At 38.4% G+C, this 22,900-nt stretch overlaps 1 protein-coding gene across 4 annotated transcripts in view; it reads left to right on the top strand.

Annotated features, from left to right (window-relative positions):
- ZSWIM8 (zinc finger SWIM-type containing 8) overlaps positions 1–22,900 on the top strand; it is a 67,071-nt gene that overhangs the window by 9,307 nt on the left and 34,864 nt on the right. For all 4 annotated transcript variants that reach the window (XR_008467074.1, XM_054206223.1, XM_054206222.1 and 1 more), the window contains exons 2-4: positions 15,679–15,832; positions 17,046–17,140; positions 22,097–22,269. Coding sequence is in view for 3 of the 4 variants with exons in the window: in XM_054206223.1 (XP_054062198.1) it covers positions 15,679–15,832; positions 17,046–17,140; positions 22,097–22,269 (422 nt within the window). In the remaining variant the exon portion in view is untranslated. The remainder of the gene's footprint in view (positions 1–15,678; positions 15,833–17,045; positions 17,141–22,096; positions 22,270–22,900) is intronic.

Raw genomic sequence — 22,900 nt, 5'->3', positions numbered from 1 at the left:
TTGTTTGTTTTTATATTTTTAAATAACATTTACAAAGAGTCAAAACCAATTTATTCTTTATTTCTTGAAGTGCAAGAATGTGTTTTAAGATTTCGTTGCTCTTTTTAGACTGACAGCTTTTTTCTGACACCTATCTAATTGTAAGACTGTAAAGCAGTTGTAAGAGTAATTTAAAATAGTGTTATGGTTGTTTTTTTGACTTTATTTTAATGCACTTTATCTGTATTAGTCTCTTTCCTCTCTCCTCCTGTCTTGTGACACCCTTCAAAACCCTCCAAAATGTAAAATTCAAAGCACCTATGTATCAACTAGCTAAAATATTAGGCCTAGAATATTTTTTTTGACATATTAAAGAGCAGCGATGCATAATATGCAATATATTTAAAATGTTATCTCTAAGTTCAAAATACCATATCACACATTTTTAAGTTGCTTCCTCCGAAGCTGTGTAGTCTCGAGCAGTAAGTATAGGGTTACCAACCAGAAGATTCTCATGCTTCTTGTAATTTGTATGGGGTTTGATGCATCCTTTCTTCTTTGTTTGTTTGCCTGTAGAACGGCAGTAACATTCTGGCAAGGCTGCATTAGTTGTGTAGCATTTTTAACAGAAATATTGAAAGTGATGTCTTAAATGTTATGGGCAAGGCTTATGGAAACTCTGCTGTTTTGATTATGCTTAATTAATCTATATTTGATCCCATACAGCTGGAAACATACCATCTTTGAAAACAATGAAACAAAGGAGTTCTGTCAGGCTGTGATATACCTATTACTTAAAGTCTTCTGGAATTGCATATATTAGAAAAGTGATGCTGTGAAAAGTGTCCGCCTTTAATAAAATATTGTTGCTGTTATCATTATTAGTGTTTCTAGATCACTGCAACAAAAACCTAAGAAAGGATAAAATTGCAGTATTTAACAGTATCAATTAGGAGAAGGTTGAACATGTTTAAGTTGTATACAACTGGAAAATCTGTGTGCTGATTTTTATGTATTTACCCAAATCTATATTGGTGTGTGGTTAGCACTGAAAAAAATTGGATACGAAGACATTCTCTTTCCACAGAAGAAGGAAACCTGAAAAGGTTGCAGGAGTAGCGTCTTTAAACAAATTCTTAACATCCTTATTCAGCTGCTGCAAGTAGACGGACCTGAGTGTTATTTTTTGGTGTCTCAGTGACTTTTATGCCTTTGTCTGCTAGGTTTAGGTTGTGGCTGTGAGACATACAGTAGAGCTTTAAAGCTTCTTTTTCATATGGGATAAGGATTGGCATATAGAAGAAAGGGAAAGGATAAATGGATAAGATGGAGGGAGGAAGAAAAAATCTGCCTCAGAAGAAATCCTGTTCCTTTGTGTGAGAAAAGCTGGATGCTGGAGGAGAGAATAGACTTGAGAAAATGAAAAAGAGGGTCCAAAAACTATAGAAAAAGAATTCCACATTTTTTACAAAAATATAAATAGATAGTGCGATAAAAGAAATGTTACCCAGAACTTGTCTGCAAGCAATGAGAGTCTTTACAGGAAAGCATCCAGCTGTACTTTTTCCTCCCAAGCTAAGACACTTATGAGGCAACTCATTGAAATAGCGGGCAGGTGACCACCTAGACCACCAATTCCTTCTCTGTTCGGAGACATGAAAAATTCAAGCAGTTGATGATCATACTTTGCCATCCAGAAATACTGGTAAACACAAGTAATTCATTGGTAGAAATCTTAAAATGAAAACACCAATGTTTTAAAATCCAATTAGTATGGTTGGGATTTTTTTGTTGTGTGCTTGTTTTTGTGGGTTTTTTTCTCCCCTCAGATAAACTAGTGGAAAAAGTTAATTAGGCGTGAGATCTCTAAAGATGCTGCTTTGAGCATGTCTCCCCAGCCAGAACAAAAGAATGGAAAAAGTGAAAAAGTGAGGCGGCCTTAAAGTGAACGTAGCGAAGTTACCATCTGGACTCTTTTTTAGATAATATTCATTAAAACAATTCCTACGTGCAGCCAAGCCATTCTTACTGGCATCTTGTCAATGTATGTGACAGAACAAGATTCTTCCTTGAAGTACAAAAAAGTTTGCTGAATCTGTGAATATTGAGTATTGTATGACTTACACAATCTGTGTCTTGTTTCTGGTCTTTGTAGGATGTCAGGTTTACTGTTCTCAATGTACGCTCACATTTGCCTGACTTTGTGTATCACAAATCATGGGTTCTCAAGACTTACTCTTTGATCTTTTTCCTTTCTTTTTAATATCCCTCTACTGAAATTCTTACCTGGTGAATTTGCGTCTGTCTCATCCTGTGGAGAATCTACCAACACAAGCCCTTGTTAATCCGTGTTAGATGCTGAGTAGCTTGATGACGGCTTGAATGCTCAAGTTCCATGCTTTTAGGAAATGCTGACTACTGATGTAAAAAATTATTGGTAAATATTTGACATTTAAGCTTCATGGTAGTCCTGCTGGTGGGTTAGTATGGAATTAATAGGTGTACAAATGAAATTACAACTTTTCTCTGAGAATCTAATACCTTTGTGAAGTCTATAGGGCATCATTTAGTAATTCTCTTGAGCTCTTTACAGTTCCTGCTGCATATTGCATGTAATTCCATTTGCTACCTCATATTTAGGTCAGTAAATGCTGAGGAGTGAGAAAAAGGGAAATGCAGCTGTAAATTTAATTACCAGAGCTGGCAAGATGGGCGAGGTGAAAATATTTTTACCTTACATCTGCATGTAACTCTCACACATGGCTTGAACTGACACAGAGAAGTTAGTTCTATTTGACCCAGAATGCCTTTGGAAGTTTTCACTGACTAATCGATTGCATTTAAAGCAGGAGTGCATGGGGTCAGCTAAGCTGCTTATCCTTCTCAAGGACAGGGAGTTGGTTTGCCCTGGCTAGTTACGAGCAGCAAGACTTCTGCGTACGTGTTCAGAAGATTGTTGACTTTGCTTCAGTCTTGTGATGTTGGAGAGATCTTGGGAGGTATTACACATTTGCCCAAGCAAATTCATGCAATGGACTGTAGTTAATCAGTGCCTCACAGTTTTCCAGTGCTGCTTTTGTTATTATTTTTGTGCACTGAAAATGAGATATGTGCTTGTTATTGGTTCCACCTCTGTAAACGTTCTGTAGCTGCCTGCTTGTTTCACATATTCCTTGGTACCCAGTTTTGTTTCCCTCCTTTTGTTCTCTCTATAGGTGATGAGAGAGAAATGGAAGAGTATTTATTTCTTGATAGGGAGGAAATTCCTCCAACTGTAGGATACTAAGAAATGATCAGGCGGCAGCCTTACTTTGAGCGAGAGGAAATGTGATTGCTCTGGGGTGGAGAGCTTGAGGAAGGCTGTGGACTGCCGGCTTTGGAACCCTGTGTCCTGCGGCGGTGGTTCAGGCTGATGAGGGGCTGCTGTGCTGCACCTTTGAACTGCAGTGGGAGAACCTAGAATTGAGGGACATCGCTGAGTGGGCTCTGTAACCTCCCATAGGCCGGGGGTAGATTTGGGGAGATTTTTACAAAACAAAAGGAGATAAAAGTAGGAATCGGGTAAGATTTTTTCCAAAAGCATTTAGGTATCTAACTTCTTTTGACTCCTGTCTATGAACCAGATTTTTAAACCTCTAGTGGTTTCCTGTTGGTGATATTAAGAGGCGGTATCTTCTTTTAGTTCCTGACAGATGTTCAATTAATTATTTTTTTTTACCCTAGAGGTGAAAATGCCTCATCCTTGATCTATTCTTTTCAGACAATAACTTTCCCATCAGCCCCAACAAAATTGGCCTGATCTCATTCTGATATGTTCAGTAATGCAGCTCTTCAGTGTTTGCCAGTGCATTTGTTTGGAGGCCAAGTGATACTGCTTTGGGATTTAGACGCAGGAAAAAAAGCTGGTTAGATATTAATTTTGCATGTAATACTTAAGGATGGATGCTAATGGTAGAGAGCAGTACATTAAATAGAGGTTGCATGGTGTCTTGTATGACTTCCTTTCAGCATCTGAAAACATATCAATACTTCTTGATAGAGGTTGATGCTCAGCTGTGGTGCAGTCTGACTTTTTGATTTGTGTTTATGTTCCATCGTCCACGTTCAGAAAAATATCCAGTCCCTTGGTCTTTGTAGCTTGTTTTTTTTGCTTGTTTGTTGATTTGTTTGTTTGTTTGTTTTTTTGTCATAGGCCACTGGAGATAGTTTTGAATTCTGAGCTTTTAAAATACCTTGCATGGGGCAGAAGTGAGAATAACTGGTAGCACTGAGCCTTGCTTTCAGGACACAGGAGCTGTTTGATGTCTGTGCTGTGAATGCACAATCCTGGTTATGCTTCCTGCACGGGGTGCGGGAGCGAGGAGTAACAGTGCAGGGGAAATTACTTGCCTGAAGCTGATCTGCTTCATCAGCTGTAGAGTTATTCTGAATGCAAGCTGCCCAATTTGTCATGAAACCTTGGCCAGCACTGGCATGAATACAGTGTTTTGTAGCAGTCTGTCTTGCTTTACAAAAATCTGTTGTTCATTTTAGGATTTCTAACAGCTGTCGGTTGCTTGCCCATGCTGCTCTTTTTTTGAAATGAGTTTTTTTTTCAGGGAGGGAAATGGAAGGGTGTTTGGATTAAGAATTTTCTTGTCTGAATTTCCAGAGGAGGTTGTCAAGCTGTGAATGCTGCATTGCCTGCCTAATGCTGGTATTACAGTTTTGGGATCTCAATCATGTTAGAGTGGGTGAGGGTTGAGAAAAGAACTTACCGACATTTTGCTCTTGAGATGCAGAGCTTATGAGGAGACAAACAGATCTTGTCTGGCATAAGGCATAAATGTAACATCGAATACTCCAGTTTCATCGGCACAGCCCTGTGCAGAAGATTTTCACAGTTATTGCATAGGAGAAGCAATAGACTTAAATGGAAAATACACTTTTCTGATCTGGATTTGACTTGTGTTTGGAGAGGTTCTGACATTTGCTCAGAGCAGATGTTTTCTGTAGGTATGTTGTACGTGTTTGCAACAAAATGTTATGTGAACTGTGAGGCAGAACTTAGGTGACTAGCATCTTAGGAATTCAAATTTAGTGATGGAGGAATGTGACAGTGTTTCTGTCTCGGAGTCATGAAACCAAATCATGGATTTTGGTTTCGTCTTTATTTCCTTCCCCTCCCACATCAAACATCTTTTTGGTTATCAGATATAACTTGTAGCTTTCCACCTTTGCCTTGTGCTGAAGTTCTGAAGACTTGATTCAAGTGCTTTTCTTCTAGAGGTCTGGTTCCTAATATAGTAAAGAGTGTTGTAGCTACAGTGCTTTAAGGACATAAGGAAGACAAGTTTGTAAGGAAGAAGGGAAACGTGTTCTTCAGCCAGCTGACCTTTGGAATGCAGAAAGAGTTTTCAAATGTGCAGCTCTTTTTTGTCTACTACTTGCAAGAGGATTTTTAAGGGATAATTACACAGTGGGTTATCTGCTTGGCAATTAAAATTTACTTGGGCATATTGAAACTCTTTAGTTATGTTTATCAGTGGTGAAAGGAGGAATAACACAACAGGGGTGGTTATTTTTCTTATTAACATCTCGTGCTCCTCTGAAGAGAGGATTCCTTCAGATGTTTTGCCTCCCAAAGTGTTCTTGCTGACACAGGAAACTGCAGATGAAGTTGGGAGGGGTAGAAGGAAGCAGCTGCTCCAAGAAGGTGCGTTGAGAAGTTTGCCTTCATCTTCACGTACATTGTAGCCTCTTGCCATGAGGAGCTGTTTCTTGCATCATTTTCTTAAAAGTCTTGTGGCAGAAAGCATCGGCCTTTTTCTTCTGGCATAGGTCTGCTCAGCAGTACTAAGCACCCCAGATTTCCCCTGATAATGCCAGTACTATACATTACTTGGTTAAATTGTAATTTCTCTCCATTGATTAAGTTGTGACAAGAGCAGCAGTATCCCCGCTGGCTGTTGTTGCAGTAGTACTATACCAGACACTGGTATTTTGTGGGATGAAAGAATGTTTCTGAATCGTTTTGTGGAAGTTTCCGAACAAAGTTGTATTTGGATCGTCTGACAAGGTGATCTGAGTAGCTGGTCTGGCAGTCAGAGGACGTTAAACTTGCTCCCCATGTGTCTCAGGTGCTCATCTGGTGTGGCACAGGGCTGGGAGGGCTGATTCTCAGGGGAGAAGTCTCATTTGAAGACAGTGCGGGAAGAAAAAGGAACCATTTCTCTATAATCTCTAGAAATTCAGGGACAGTAAATGCTGCATGTATTAGTGTGTGCTTTGCAGGCTAACATAAGAACCCCTACTATTCATCTGCGTCTGCTTGCTTGTTTCAACATTGTTTTATCTTTAAAAGGAGGGGCATTGGGAACTAGAGCATCTCAAAGAAAGACTTTCTGAAGTTAGATCATGACCACTTTATATAGCAGTAGAAGGTTTTGTTACTAGTAAAAGTTTTTACTAACAGGAAGAAAGGATGAATTACTGTAGGGAAAGTTGGGACGTGGCTGTGGGATTTTTGGCATACTCTTACTGATTTAAACTCTTTATGGGTTAGGACTCTTGGACCTTAACACACCCATCATGCATCTTCTAAGTTTTAGTTCTCTTATCAGTTATTGCTTAGCATTATAAAGCCTCACCAGCTTAATTTTGTAGGCCTTTCTTCTGCCGCACAAAATCTTGTGGAAGTGTCATCGGGAGTTGGCATAATACTCAAACACTTTCTGATTTAAAAGATGTAACTTTAAAAATAGTAACATAAAGATAAAATACTTCTTAACTCAGTCTAATACTGAAACAGCAGGAGTTGAGCTGAGTAAGTGCGTTCCCTCCTCTGTTAGGTGTTCAGATTCTTTAACAAAAATTGTTTTGGGGTGCAGTCTGTATGTTTGATGTTAGCGTGATGGTGATACCATTTCTCCACAGGTGAGCAAAGTTAAGTCATCTGCTTTTTGTTTGGTTTTGTTGTTTTTGATTTTGCAGAGATTGCAGAGAGTGAGTGTAGAAAACCATTGTGAAATGGGTTTGTCAGAAATGTGTGTGTTTTTTTTTTTTTTAATAATTCAGATGACCAGAAGGTGAACTGCAAGGTTCAAAATTACTAAGACCTGAAAAAAACACCTCCACTCAGCCACTCCAAATCCGCAATGCGATTTAATACTGTATTCTGCATATCTACAGGGCTTCTGTGTAAAATAAAAAATGAATATTATTTTTTTGATATTTTGATGTATTTTAAGGTCTGCCTTGTAAAATAAACTAATTCTTGCTTCCTAAAATGTCTTAATCTTGGAGACAGAAGTCATGGTGTCAGGATATGTTTATGTAGTCAGCCAAATAATAGCATTCTCTGATACAGCAACAAAAAGATAGTTTGAGCCATTAAATATTTTGACTTACATGTATGAGCTGTTTGTGATGTAGTGTTAAGCAATTTTCAGAAATCAAACTGAACTGAGATTTGACTCTGCTATGGCTTTTGTTGTAGATGGTGGAGACTTTGGGGTGAATTGGACACCCTTCTGTGATAAAATGAACCTTTTTGCATTGTTTTTTTTTTTTTTTTTAAAAAAAAAGGCTAGTCTTAAAATGTTATTGTGATGGTTGTAACGGAATTTGTATAGTAATAGTTCTTGCAGTTTGTCAGTTAAGCGTGAGTTTTCCAATTCTGGACCATAATCTGCCCATCTGGGATTTGTATTTTTAACAGGTTTTGGCTATGAATCTCATCAGTCCCATCCAGTAAACGCTAATGAAAAAGTTCTGTTGCTTATTCATCTTCTCAAATGTTTTGTACATAAAAATGTCATTCTGTGGCTTAGGGCTGATGTAGGCCTCCCCCCAGTTCTTCTTTTCGCATTCAACGTGGTATTAATATCTCTGCATTTGCTACCCTGTGACATTATTTTCCGTGTAATTTCACTGCTGCGAAATGGTTATGGGATCCAGATAGAGTTGTATAACTCTAGGTGGGGAAATAAGAGGTATAAGAAAGTCTTGTAAACACAGATTCCATTAGGGTTTTAATACTGTTAGTAAGCTTGCGGGGGTAGTAGCGGTGGAGGAGGAAGAAGAAAGCAGCAAACAAGAGAAGCAGATCTGTCCCTAAATATAAAAAAACATATTTAGTTGATAACTTTCCTTCCCGAGAGTTCTGCACTATCTACAGGCAGTAAGAAGGGTAATGTGCAAATTTCAGAGGTGAATTACAGGGACAGAAAAATATAACCAAGTAACCCTGATAGTTCTTTTTTGTGTGCTTTATCCTATGAGCAAATCAGTGTACCCAGTGATTCAAATTGAATTTTGATTTGTCCTCTGCAGCATTTTGCTAGTTTGTTGATCACTTAGTTCTCTCTAGGGATATGTTTTCAGTTATTAAAAAAAAAAAAGAAGGTGTGTGTATGTATATTTTTAATTTTTTTATTTTTTTTTTTTTCATTCTTGCTTAGTGAGAATATTATCCTGCTGTACAACCCTAGCGGAGAAACTGGTATTCGTAGAGTTTTCCCTGTGGCTAACTTTGCCTGAAATACCTGATGATTGGGCAGTGCCTTGCTGTTTTTCTAGGTCGGTTTAGCTGTACTTGCTAGCCTTTTATGAGTGTGTGGATGTTTTAAAAATACAAAAACATTCAGAGAAAACAAAACCAAAGGAGCCCTCAGGTCAGAATGCTCCCTCCAGTCATCTTTTCTGAGCAAGCTTGGTTAACAATCAGTCAGCAGCAGCATTTGTAGCATTGTTTCTCCATCACTTGATCCCTATTCTTGTCTTCTCTAACTTTCTTGGTCTGTCAAAGCACGTGGAAAAATTCACACAGATTAATTCGACCAAAGGCTTTTTTCTGGAGTCTACAGTTCTCCATTTGTTGTTGCAGCTTGCTTTGTGAACGCCGAGGTGTTTTGTAGGGAATCGGTTTGGAGTGGGTAGTATCTGAGAAATAAATAGCTGCAACTTTATTCTGACTTGGTACAGCAGCTGTCCAGTGTAAAGAAGTTGCTTATTTTCTTAAGATTGACACTGCTTGAATAGTTGAGGAACCAGGAACATGTAACTTAACATCGGGTGTCCTTAATCTGAACAGGAAAACAAATTCCTACTTTTTAGCAATGCTGTGGTTTGCTTGTTTTTTACAAGGAATGTTGTGGGTTTTCTTTCCCCTCAGTATAAGATGGCATGGAATTATTAATCTGAAACAGAGGAATGCTAATTGAAGACAACTGGGAGTCAGTATTTGAATATTACACTGTGTCTTCAGCTTTTCAGATGCTTCATTCTGCATGTAGTCAAGCTCGACGAGGGCTGGGTGCGGCGGGCAGCTCCTTGTGTCCCTTCAACTGTCAGGGCCTGACATTGCAGGGTCTTGGTTCAGTCCTGGGCTGCTCACCCTGCAGCTTGGCAGTTTGGTTTCTTCTCTTCTATTTGGGGCAAGAAAGTTCATTCGTGGTGCCTGTTTAGTACTTGGCCTGTCTGTTGGGCTGCCATAAGAGCACCCGTTAGCTCCAGTTGTACTGGAGCAATCTGTGATGTATGTGTATGTATATGTCCACGTGAACACCACTGAGACCAGCAGCCTGATTCAAAAAGATCATTTACAACCCAGACTACAACCATTTTGGCATGGGTGTTTAAGGTGAATACTATTTCTATTGTTTTAAGCGCTTGTATGTTACTTCTCTCTCTTCTCTACGTTTAAAATTGCTAGCTATTTCGATTGCCTTTTTTTATGTTCAGTATTCGGTTGCCTTCTGGAACTTGGTGGTTTTGGTTCAGTACTTCGTATGTTCCAAGTCTTACAGGCACAGACAAGAGTGGCTGCAATATCTCTTCTACTCAGATGGAGAACTCGACCTCTTTGAAAACATAGCTATCCTGTTTGTGACTGCATCACAAAGCTTACATGTAATTGTACTTAGTGTGATTTACTCCTAAAATTGTAATCCCAAGACTATTCAAGGATGCCCTTAATACTCCACCATTTCTATGTATTCTGTACTAGTGCGTTATAGATGTGCTGTATTTTTAATAATGTTGCCTGAATTTTGGGAAATTGTAGGGGATGGGTATTACCTACTCATCTCACAAGTCTGTGCTTGACAGCTACAAACCAGCAAGCGAAGTGTACCCTTACTGCTTACATAGGCTGCAAGTATATTAGTTCAACACTTCTGAAGATATTCCCTTTCTGATGACTTCATAGGGCTGGGACCTACCTGAGCAAAATGTTAATGTGACAGAAAACTGAGGGGTGGTGGTGGTGTGTCTGTGACCCATTGAATCAGTTCTGCTCTTAACTGAATGCCTCTTTGAAAAGAGAACTAAAGTTAATGAGCTTTGTGAATGGAGCTTTCGATGAGAAATGCTTTTGAAAAAAGAGAAAATATCTTATTTTCAGACTTTTGTGAAATGCTTCTGTTACATACCATGTGTCTTATCCTCAGTTCAGAGGTGAATTTTTAAATTTTTTTAAAAGCATATGTTGCTTTTTATAGGATGTTGATTATGTGGTAAAATGGAAGAGGAACAAGTAAAGAAATATAAGTAATGGCTTAAATACCTTGGACTTAATTTATTTGAAACAAAGAGTAAATTTTAATTAAAACGCTTATGTTTTATTTTGCAGTGTTCACCCTGGGAAACTGTATTTTTAAGTTAATTCAGAGCAGTCACCTTCGAGTATTACAAAGTTCAAGGCAAAGGTGAAGTTTTCTGATGTTTGTTGCAGAGTTTGAAACCTGAAGGAATATATTGCTCTGGCATGTACTTCTTAAAGACATCAACTCTGAGAATAAATTTCTAGAAAGGAAAAACGAATAAGAGAAAAAAGTAAAACCAACAGCAGAATTTTATAAAGAAATGTACAAAAAATAGAAAACAGTAAGAAACCAAATATTTTTGAAGAGTGTTGATTTAGGTGTGTTATGGTTAAATGTAATACTTGCTCTGCTTGCCCATATTTGACAGTTCTCAGCGCTTTTTGGTTTTATGGGGTATCAGAGAGAATATATCACTGATTTAAGTCAAGGGGCTTTTTGCTGATAGGCACTTAATTAAAATAAAACAAGCAGAAATGCTTAAAGTACATTCTACAGTAACAGATTTATCTTTCTATACGGCAAATCCTGTAAAAAGCAATGTAATATTTACCATTTTTTAAATGAGGTTTGTAAAACAGGTTTTATGACACCCCTACATACCTCCTTCACTGGCTAAGATTGCACTCTGCTATTTCCTGTTAGTTTTACTGTTCTTCTCACTTTAGCTTTTGATATCAGAAGCGCTTCGCTTAATTTTCTTCATCTCCTTATTCTGTATATAGTTGTATTACTTTGTACTGCGCTGTTACGTTTTGGACTGAAGCCAGCGGGACAGGTGAGGGGAAATGTGAGATGGGGAGCAGGAATAGGTATAAAATCAAAGTTATAGACTCATCTCTAAAAAGATATTGCAGCCTAACGTGACATTTTTCTTAAGGTTTATATGGCAAAAGCTATATATGTGTCCTGTCTTTGCGTTGTGTCTTATCTCTTGCGGTGAGATTTGTTCAGTTGCATTTGTATTTATTCTCTTGTACGTATAGTTTATTTTAGAGACATGTCAAATGAAGGTAACCCAATGGAAATAAGGTAATTAGATAACAAATACATTCAGCGTTTGGCCCAGTTGTTTTTTCTTTCGGTTCCATTTAATAACTCTTTGGTATTCTCATGGCCTCTATTTTGCTGATTATTCAAGCAGTTTCTTCTCTATTTGTCTATTGTGGAAGCTCAATTATTGTACTGAAGGAGTAATAGCTCAGTTAGAACATGATCTGTTTTTATGAATAATTGTTGGCTGCAACTTGTTATAGCCTACCCTATGTTAGCAGAGGTTAAGCATTATAGCTACACTTGCATTCCTATGTCAGTAAGCCCTGCTGGCACAGAAGTTGTTTCCAATGGTGAAAATGCATATTTATGTGCATAGCTTCTGTTGGCTCGTTTGGGGTTGGGGTTTGTTTGTTTTGTTGTTGTTTTTCTGGCAGGAATATATATGTCTATGCTAAACTTTTAGCTGTTATAAAAGGTCTATAAAAATCAAACATGTAATTCACATAAAACAGTAGCAAAAAGGGTAGGGCAGTCCTCATCAAAGCTGTGTGTTCCACGTGGCAGTAAATAGATGAGACATGATTTATTCAGAATGGTTTAGATATAGCTCGATCCTGCTTTTTAGGCAGGAGGTATAGATTAGATGGCTGCCCAAAATCCCTTCCTGACCTGGGTTTTGCTAGTCGTTTAACCTGTAAGTGAGAATTGTTTGAGGTTTCTTATGCTTTGCCTGTGACTTCATTCTTCCAAGACTTTAAATGTTTCCTTTGCCCAGCTTGGGTCATCATGTCTGCTCCCCAAGAGGAACCAGTGATTCTTGCTAGTTTTGCTCCACAATTTAAAATGGTCATCTCCCTTGGATAGATTTATCTTGCAGATTTGTCAGTTTTGTCATCTTTGATTTCACTACTGTATTATTTTTTATATTAAGCCTGCAGTCTTCCTCGCTGTCCTTATCTTTGCTTTTTGAGCAGAAGCTGGGATGCTTTCTCCTTTTCTTTGTTAGCAGACTTCTTGTTGTGTTTTTTTTTCTTGCTCAAAATATATTTATTATAGAACCTGAGAGTACCTTTTGTCTGTTGTATTGATAATATCTTTTGATACAAGTAAGTATGAATCCACCAACCTTGGATTTGTGTATCTAGAAATAAACTTTCTGAATGGAGATCTCTTTGTTTAAGACTCAAAGGAGAGTATTCAGAGTCTAGTATAGGCACCTAACTCAAAATGACTTTACAGGAGGCCTGATGGGAAAAGACCCTCTGATGGTCTGAGTCACATTCTAGATAAGTGTCTCACCTTGGCTACATAGGGGACTACCCCCTTGAAACTTAGGGCAGTTTAATTTCTTTTAGTATTTACACTGTGTGCTAAGTTAGCTACTGTGAATTCACCTGCCCTTAAAGTATCATTGAACAATTATTTTCTACTTTTTAGTTATTTTCTACTATTTCTTTTCCATGTCTCTTTTTCCTTATGGAAAATTCAGCATTTTAGAAAGATGCACGATGCATGGTCTTATAGATAAGATTATTGCTTTTTAGATAATTTTTTCACCACCAGGTTTTACTAGTTTCACTTTATTCTGAAAATGTCTAAGCTGTGTGCTGTGAATGTCTGACTGTGGGTTATGACATGCCAGATAATTGGCCACCTGTCTTCTGCTGATTACTACTAACACAGTACAGCTGATGAGTCAGTTAATGAGTTTGGTGCAGAGTCAGCCTGTTACCTCACTGTGTAAAACTGTTAAAATCAAGCTGGAGCTGGCTGACTTGGACTGGACTTGCACTGGAGCAGATGAGGGCTCATGTTATCTTCCTGCTTGTAAGAAATGTTTTCTCAGGAGAGGTAATTTCAGTAAGCTTGTCAAAGTATTTTTCTTGAGCTGGTTTAGTTTAGCTTGAAAGGAACAGCCATACTTTGTAATGGAGAGCATGGAGAGTAATTGCAGTGATCCTACTGCTGCTCCTGGTACCAGTACTACTCTACTAGTATCAGTGAGACCTAGGAACTAATTGTATGTGTGTCCTAGTCAATTGGAAAAGTAAAGTATTTTTAGGGGTAAGGTGTACTGATAGAATAATAGTTAGAATGCCTTTGCTCCTTTCTTGTCAACTGAGTCTGTCTTTAGCATTCTAATCTAACCTTCACACCCAGCACCAAATCCTTGTAAAAAGGGATACAGTCCAGGCTGCAGGCTTGCAGCTCCTTGAAGAATGTGCAGGTGTTTCACCCACTACTGAAGTCTTTTTTGAGTCTTATACCTTGTAGATGTTGTTTAGGGGTTATCTGTTTTCTAGTATTGGGTAATGAAAGGCTTGGATGAAGTGCCTCTATACATAAAGTGCTGTTAAAACCAGAAGAAATATCTCTCCTTTCATTGCTCAGAGTAATTTCAAGTATTAAAGTGCCTCAATTTGGACCTTCTGTGGTATCTACTACTACTGTAGTAGCTGCAATGATATTTCAGTTGACTATGTTGCACTAATTAAAAACTAATTAATTAAATATAGTAATTTTTTTTAGTGACTTGATGAAAGCTTTACACCTGTTCTGATTGTCAAAAGTGGAAATGAGATGGCTTTTCTGCTAAAATCTTGTTTATCTGCTAGCTATAGAGAAAGGGACTCTCCACTTTTCCATCCTTGTTCATTTTACAGTCTGCTGCTCTCACATTTGTGGATGGGATTATAGCACTGTAAAACAGAGGCTCCGTCTATAAAATAGAGTAAAAGTCACTGGTGATGGAGAAATAATCCTGACAGTAAAAGACTGACTCTGTCTGTGAGAAGTAAATGCTCCCTAATGAATCTAATTTTGCTGCAGTCAAAAAATCACGAATGTGGATGTTTGAAAACTGTATTTTCGTTCCATATTTGTGTAATACTTCCATTTGACAGGTCTGCTTAGTACTGGGGGAAATGTTGTCTGCTTTGCTGTGTGCATGCACTTTCCAAGTCCTCTCCCTTCCTATCTGATCCCAGCTGTTTTGGACTGGAGGGCGGCTCTAGGCAGAGGGTGAGAAAGTGTTTACTGACATCAGAGCTTAAGTTTTCCTTTGATATGTTGCCTGGAGGCGGGTGGGGAGGGAAAGCTGAGGGCCAGGTTGGTTTACATTCTGGCTTCCAGTGGTGTTTTGGAAGCTGGTTAGGGAGGTGAAGAGACATAACATTGAATATCTGAAGCAGAATTAATTAGGCTCTTGGCAACAGGGTTTGGAAGATGGGGGAACCAAGGCTGCTGGAGTGATGGATCAGGAAGTGATCTCAGTGAAGCAGTGAGGTGCTTGCAGATAAGACAAGCCTGGCATTTTGTAGAGTGTAATCTAGCTCAGAGCAAAGCAGAAACACGGGGCTCCCATAGCCTGATGATAAGAAATCTTCATCTGCACTTAAAAACATAGAAAGTGGAGTTAGTTGGTAGAAAGGTTGTGGCTAAATGTATTTGTATGAAGCTTTTGGTGCCTTCAGTTAAGTTCCTCATGGGCTCAGTGTAGTCAGCACTGTACAAACATATGAATTCTCAGTTGCTTCTGTAAAGAACTTGAAATATAAAGACATATCTCATATGAAAGGTGGTGGTGAACGGAATAAAACAACAAATACTAACTGAAATTAGAATCTTATAAATACCTGAATACTGAACATTACCAAAAGAGTAAATACTAAGGTTTCTGGATAATCTTTCCATTGCTGTCTTGTGCATATACACTGTAATAGTTCTTCTCTGTGTAATCACCTGACATTCACAGGATATTCTATGCCATATTCTAACAGAAATACATGAAAAATACTCAGTTACCTTAAGTCCTGCTAAGTGGCTTCAGTTTTGTCAGCAGTTTGAGTCACTGATGTCTGCTAGGCTAATGTGGCTCTCCTGATGAAGGCCTTTCTTTAGGAATGTGTTCCCATGCCTTACGGGGCTGAAAACAAACATAAAATTGGCAGGCAATTCTTCAGAAAATTTCTGTGCTACCTTTTACTGTCTATCAAAATTGGTCCTTGAACTTGGTGAGATAAGAAAGGAAGTGGAAGGGGCTCCCTGCTCCGATCTCTTTAGCCTCTTATGAATTTTCTTCTCTGAATGGCTAATTGCATTTTGTTTCTTGTCTTGCTAGATGGGCTGGTGATCCCATTGGTGGAACTGTCTGCAAAACAGGTTGCATTTCACATTCCATTTGAGGTGGTGGAGAAAGTTTATCCTCCAGTGCCTGAGCAACTGCAACTTCGGATTGCCTTCTGGAGTTTCCCAGAAAATGAAGAAGATATCAGGTAATGAATAATATTTCTGTTTCATTGATGCTAAAAGAAAAGTTCTATTCCCTGGAGGAGAATCGTTGTCCATTTGATGTCCTGTATATTTGCTGCTTCTGCTGTTCTTGTGCATTTTGTAATACATGGATGGGTTACTGTGGGATATCCTACGATATAGGGTTTTATTTCGGGATGAGCTGCCCTGCATATGTCCCAGGAAAAGCATGTCCACATGCAGGTTCTGTGTGTAAATGATAGCAGAATAAGTGCACCCTTTGATTTGTCTGACAGTAACTTGTTTGTAGAGTTTTGTCTTTACCTTAGTCTTACACAGTATTCTTTCCAGTTTGAATCTGTTCCTTGAGTTAGAACTCCAACTGGGCTCAGAAATTGCTGGGGAGGGCTAGCTCAGTATGCTGTGCAAGCCTTTTGGTGGTGTAGGTAGGAGAATCAGAATTTGCCGAGTACATCAGTGATCAGAGCGGATACAGTTAGAGAGATGACTGTATTTCTTATGTTTCCACACAAATTGTGTGAGTACACAGTCAAAAACTCTGTGTTTTTAGATCTTTTAACAAAGTATTTTTGCTGAAGTTTTTACACTATAGAAGGCTTACCCATGTAACTATGTATTCAGAATTTTGTTGCCAAGTAGCGATATTACACTCTTAGAGAGAATCATCCTGAAAGTTCTTAGATGTGTCCATCTAATGTTCTGGTATTAGATGGGGGAGGTGATGTCAGAAGTGCTGATGTAATTAGTAAGATCACCTGTGGGCAAACAGGGCAAGCCAGCTGATTGTACATGTTCATTATTCTGATGAGTGCAGATATAAAAAAACCTGATATGAGCATGCAGGTAACTCCTCTAGAAGTTTTTTTAAAACTTCTAGGAGTTTTTACTGTGGCATGCTAGCATTGGACCTTGAATTGATATTTTACTGTATAGAAAAGCTTAGTTTTAGGCTATGAATGAATTTCTATTTCAGAGCTTTAAGTCAAAATTCCTAGAAATGCCAGTGGTTGTACACAAACCTAGTTAGGAAGACGCTAGTGATTTTTATGGTTGAAACATAATGGAGAAGTGGCAGCAAAAAACCTGGACTTCATCTTAAAGATGAAGATAGTAGGAATTTTTCAAAAGCTGCGTCAACAAAGAATGCAAGAGGCTAATAACATGAAGTTTCTCAGAAACAGACTGATCTTGACATGTTATGTGTATCTCTTACAGATTGTACTCGTGTTTGGCGAATGGCAGTGCAGATGAGTTCCAGCGAGGGGAGCAGCTCTTCCGGGTGAGGGCTGTCAAAGACCCTCTCCAGATAGGTAAGAACATTGCAGCTCCACATCTCTAGATATTTCAGATTCCTAAAACCATATCTGCGGTGGTATGACTGTTTCTGACATCCTAGACTAACCTTCCTGCCACGTATATTCTTTGTGTATTCTAAATACTGTGTTTGTTTCAACCTCACTCAGGTCAGCTGTGAAACTGAGTGAAGTACCAGAAATGTTCTGAAAATTAGGTCTTTGATCTGTCTCGGTGTTTTGGAAAAAAAAAACCTGTAGAATACCTTTGTCTCCATTTTCTCATTGATAGAGAGAACTTGGTTTTCTAGAACATTCTGATCAAATGAATGCCTTGCCTAAAGTGCATGTATGGCACAGAGGAAGTTTGCAAGGTTTAATTATTCTTGTAGCAAAAGAGTTGTATTAATAATACAGTCACTTGTGTAGTATATTGGTAGAAGGAAATCCCTGTTGCTGGACAGCTTTATCATTTCTCCTCACTTATCTTGTTCTTTTTGTGTTTTTTGGTTATAGAAACTTATCTTAAACAAAGAACTAGACTCAGGATTTTTCATTAAATCCCTTGAAGTAAAGAAGAATATTGAGTTGGCTTTTCCAGCTGTTAGACAGGAAGGCATTATGTCAAATAAAGACACTAGTATATCAAGGTGGGCCATGTCAATCCAATGCAGATGTGTTGTTTTTTCTGCAAGTGTAAGGTTCAGAAATAGTCTATTAATTGGTATGTGGGAACTGAACCTGGCTGTAATAAGAAATACGATAATATAAAGAGCTGTATTATGATAAGGAGGAAAGTTCCTGTATTTTCCTGTGGTGAAGGATAGAGTCTTCTGTGGGCCTGTTCAGTTGCTAGTACCAGTAATATTTAACTCTCAGTGATCAGCGGATGAATAAATTTAGGTAAAGTGCCCTCAGAAAGGGAATAAAAGGGACCCATTCTGTAGAAGTCTGGGGAGAATTAAAGAGGAGGAGATAGCAGTTGAGATACACAAATTGCAAGAGACTGATGAACGGTTATCTGAATATAGGGTAAAGCATTTGAGAAGAATTTACCTAGTCCGTTGTCTACTGTAATTAACAATAGCAGGAATTCTTGGGAATAGAAGTGAAGTGAGGTATATTGAGTTGTTAGTGAGACCAGATAGTAGTTTTGTAACATCAACAAAATTGAGCTAAATGGGATTAAACTGACTTTTGAGTGCATTCATAAGGTCCTGTTGTCAGAACTAAAATCCCGAGAGAGGCCTCTAAGGCACCTGCCGAACTTCAGGAAGGCAAGTGTTTGAGAGACAAAATGAGTCAAAATGCAACTGGTTGAAATTCAGTAATTTCTGGGACTTTCACAATGTAAAAGAGCAGAGTATTTAATATACAGTGCTCAGACTGTGGTCAAAATTGGTTTCAGTAGTAAGTTAAAAAGGCAAGGAGGTGTAAAGCAATGTAAATGAACAAAGGCTAGGAATATTAGTGTGAAATCTGTGCTTGGGGGAGGAGGAGAGGAGTAGGGAAAAAGAGGAGTCGGTGAATGATACAGGGGAGGAACTTCTTAAGTACACATACAGCAAGTGGGCTTCTTGACAAAGGATTATGTGTGTGGAAGGGAAGGAAGTAACTTTGTTAAACTGTAATGTTGTTTCCTCCTTAGTAGAAGAACTTTATCTAATGGAAGGACTACTGTGTTTTTTGTTTTCCCATGGGTGGTAGCCCAGCAGCTGCTGCTGGTGGGTTGGATATAATTATGGTTGGCTACTCCAAATGATTTTAAGGTGTGTGGTTGCAGTTTTGAGTTTCATATACTGTCAAATGGGAAAAGAAACACAGGAAATGAAGCAGCCCTTGAGAGGGGATTTGGTTTGGAGGGGGGTTGGGCGGTGCATTGCAATATCATGATCAATGGCACAAAGCTTGAAATGTGCTTTGTGCTCTTTTTGTCCCATTTCCCTTTGCAGTAGAAGGTTATTATTTTTTTAAATATAAGTGAGTAATCTTAGTCATCTTGTTCACATGCAAATCTATATCCATAATTTCTGAACAATAGTACCTCTTCACCACATTCCAAACCCACACTTTTTTACAGTGTTCTACTGTATATGCACGAAGAATTGACTTCTGTCAATTCCTCTCACATTCCCTTTGTAGCAGTCATATACTCCTGCCATCAAAGACTTTATTGCAGTTCTCAAATAGGTGTATTGTCATTGCTGGTCTCGGGGACTTTTTTTTCTATCATAGTCTTAATTTCTTTTTAACAAATGAGGAAGGCAGCAGCAGGTTCAGTCTGGATTCTGGCTTTGACACTCCTTGAATAGTGTCTCTAAGTCTCTACTTTTTAGAGATTCTAGTACCTTGGTTTAAAACAAATAAATGTCCCAAATTGCCTTGCATTACTTCCTGTCTAAAAGCTTTTGTTCAGCTCTTGTTTTCCCATATCTGTTAGTCCTGGTAAAGCCAGAGAAAAGATTCTTAAATTCTATGCAAATTCTGTGCAAATTCTATGTTTGCTGTCATCGTTATAGGGGCATCAGAACTACCAAATATCAATTAAGAAAGCTTGAAAGCTGTATTGCAATAAATATTCTTAGTAGGGTGTTGTTAACTCATGGGTCACTTAAATCTTTTAATTCCAATTCCTTACTAAGTAGCTTGGGGTATTTCAAATTTGTGCATTTCCATCTGAAATCATGAGGACGAATAGGACCTCAGAAAAATGAATAAACAAACCTGAAATTTCACAATAAATTCACATTCTTGCAATCTCCATGAGGTGACCCGATCACTCAGGTATGCAATAGATGTGACCCTTGTCTTCACATTTAAGCAGGAAGGTAAGAGCTGTGGTCTGCAGGAGGGTATAATAGCTGCACTTTGGATGTAAACATGTACAATTTGATGACCACTTCTTTAAACAGTAGTCTTGGGCTAAGCACTCCAGAATGGTCCCCTGCATAGTCACCTTTTCAGTCCCTGCAGGAGCAGACTTTTGGAAGCTGCACAGTGAACTGAATTATGGTGGTTTTTTTTTCCTGGTAAAAGTAACCATTAATTTAATCCAGAATTTTTTCCTGGTACGGTTTCCTGTACAATGCCACAAATGGTTCTTCAGTGTAGCAAGACTGGTGGTGCAAAAGAATTGGGCAGAGCTGCTTGAATTAGCAGTGTCAGTGGCAGATGTTCGTCAAACAACAGTTTGAGTTGAAGCTTGTGATATGTCATGCTGAAGCCCTTAAATTTTCTTTGTCTCTTTTTATAATTGTTCTTCCCTCTTTGCATTTAATCAGTTAACTGTCTTCATATACAAATAAAAATTTCATTGTAGGATCTTGATAAGAGTGTACAGCTGTCACCCATTCTTCTCTAACACCTTTCAAGTACTTCTTTTTCTCAGTGAAACAGGATTGCTGCAATTTCAATTTGTGGAATCCTTAATTTGCTTTTGTGAAAATTAGGACATTTTGGCATTAGTCTGAGATGCTTCTGGTATAACAGAAGGACTAGCTGAACTGTTTGGGTTGTATTATCCAAGTGTGGAACATAAATTAGAACTGTAGCTAGTAATAAACAGTGCAGTAATTTTGTGGTGAATGCCTTCTATTGTTTTGATTCTGTTCCAATTGCTAAAATGGCTGAAGAATTTGGGTGGCATTATGTGTACTAATCAAAATAATCACCCACATCAGGAAGAGGATTTGAATTCTGGGGGACAGGGAAATAGAAAGGTTAAGCAAGGTAAGAGCAAGTTTGTATTGGCACAGGGATTATATTTTGAGGAAGAAATACTGCACATTGTTTTAAATGGTAATTAGTAGGTCACATGCACTTCTGAACACTATCATCATTATAATCTCACAATATCATAATAAAAACTAGTAGTGTGGATTTATAATGTACTTCCTTGTGCTGATGATGGAGAAACTATTTCAATCATCTGTCCCAAGCCATATTTTTTTCATTTAAGGTAGATTGTTGGACTGAAATTCGGTTATGGCTTTGAAACCCATGGTGCATTCTATGCTTCATTAAAACTGAATTTGAGAATAGCAAAAAGGCACTGAGGCTGATACTCATTGCTGTAGAGGGTGATTAACTGGTGATAGGGACCTTCAAGACAAGTAGAAGATTCATGCTCCTGATGGCCTTTTCCTGCTTGTAATATGTGTGCCTCTGGATAACCATTATCTGTAGAGGAAGCTGCATTATGACTACAACTGGTATGCATTGTACATGAGTTTACATGAAGCCAAGCCTCATTAAAGCTCTTTGTCATCCTGCTTGAGATGAGATTCATAATTTATTTGTTTCATTACAGATTTATTGGGCTGTATTCATTCAAGTGTTATTGCTGAAATTTCCCTTTTCCATTGATTTTAGTCTAAGCAAGAGGGATGTTTTGTTTTCTGAGTACGTGGTTTATAAAAATGGAATATTCACAAAATTGCAAGGAGGTACATAATTTATGAGAAACGGGTAGCTTCTGAAGCCACAAAGTGAAAGTAAGTGTTCAGGTGTAAGTGATGCCTTCTTTAGCTCACTGTAAAATTGTGAAAGGTGACTTAATTGGAAATAATTCTGAAGAAGTCACCTAGCTTGTACTGCACTGTGGTCAGAGTTAATTAAACATAGAAATCATGCCCAAAATATGTATTGTCTAGCTTTGACCCTGTGATCAAAACCCCATACTTTTCAGTGATGGCTTTATCCATTTCTGCTTTTCTTTTTTAAATATTAATAAAAATAAATATATAAATAAACTAATGTGTTAAAAGCTGGTATTTTTGAACCTCTTATATTCTGCCATAGCTGATCGGGAAGAAATAAGTGCTGGAGACTCTAGATCCATGTCCATCCCTATATGTATGTTGTTGCTAGACACGTCGTTTCACTGTTTAAATGGCACATACCTAAATTTCCATTCTAACCGAATCTGTCTCCCAAGCACCAGAAGAGTAACTTTGGACTTTTGAATTTTAACAGGTTTCCATCTGAGTGCCACTGTGGTTCCCCCACAGATGGTGCCACCCAAAGGTGCGTACAACGTGGCGGTGATGTTTGATCGATGCAGGATCACGTCATGCAGCTGTACCTGCGGAGCTGGGGCCAAGTGGTGTGCTCACGTCGTGGCGCTCTGCCTCTTCCGGATACACAATGTAGGGCTTTAAATACAGTTCTGCTCTCCCCTAGGCATCTTCTCCAAGTCTCTCCTCATTACAGTTTTATACAACACGCACTCTCTTTAGGGAGATTGTTCTTGGCACTCCTCTTGGTTACAGATTGTGCAAATGTGCGTTCACAGTTGCAGTCTGCAGGCTGAATTGTCTGAGGCTCTAAACTGCAGAATGTCCTTTGGTAATGTGCAAATTGCTAAGGGTAGATACAGAGTCCTTTTTGGCCCCTTCCTGTTTCTCATTTAAATGCTAGAATTACTCATTCTTTCTTCAGTTCAGCAAGGAGTGAAAGGTCACCGATAGTTAGTCTTTTATTAGAAGTCTTTGTAAATATGGGATTTGAATGCTCTTTCTTTTGGTTGTTTGATCATTCAGAGTGCAGAAGGAAAGTAATTTTGATCAGTGTTGGCCTTTATGTTCACCAGTTTGTTTTAACACATACAAGTGTCATTTTGACTTGATTTCAAACAGTCAGTTAAGTTTATGGTTTTGTTTGGCTGCTTGTATTCTCTGTGGCCTTGTATAGAGTGAAAAGTAGGTGTTTCTTATCCCAAGGAACTCCAGGTGAAAATGCGTAGAATCAACATGAAATACGCAAGTTGAGGGTTCAGTC

Source organism: Rissa tridactyla, chromosome 6 (genome assembly GCF_028500815.1).
Source record: "Rissa tridactyla isolate bRisTri1 chromosome 6, bRisTri1.patW.cur.20221130, whole genome shotgun sequence".
Classification (NCBI taxonomy): domain Eukaryota; kingdom Metazoa; phylum Chordata; class Aves; order Charadriiformes; family Laridae; genus Rissa; species Rissa tridactyla.
Note: the sequence above shows the minus strand (reverse complement) of the source record. Positions and strands in the feature narration are given on the sequence as shown.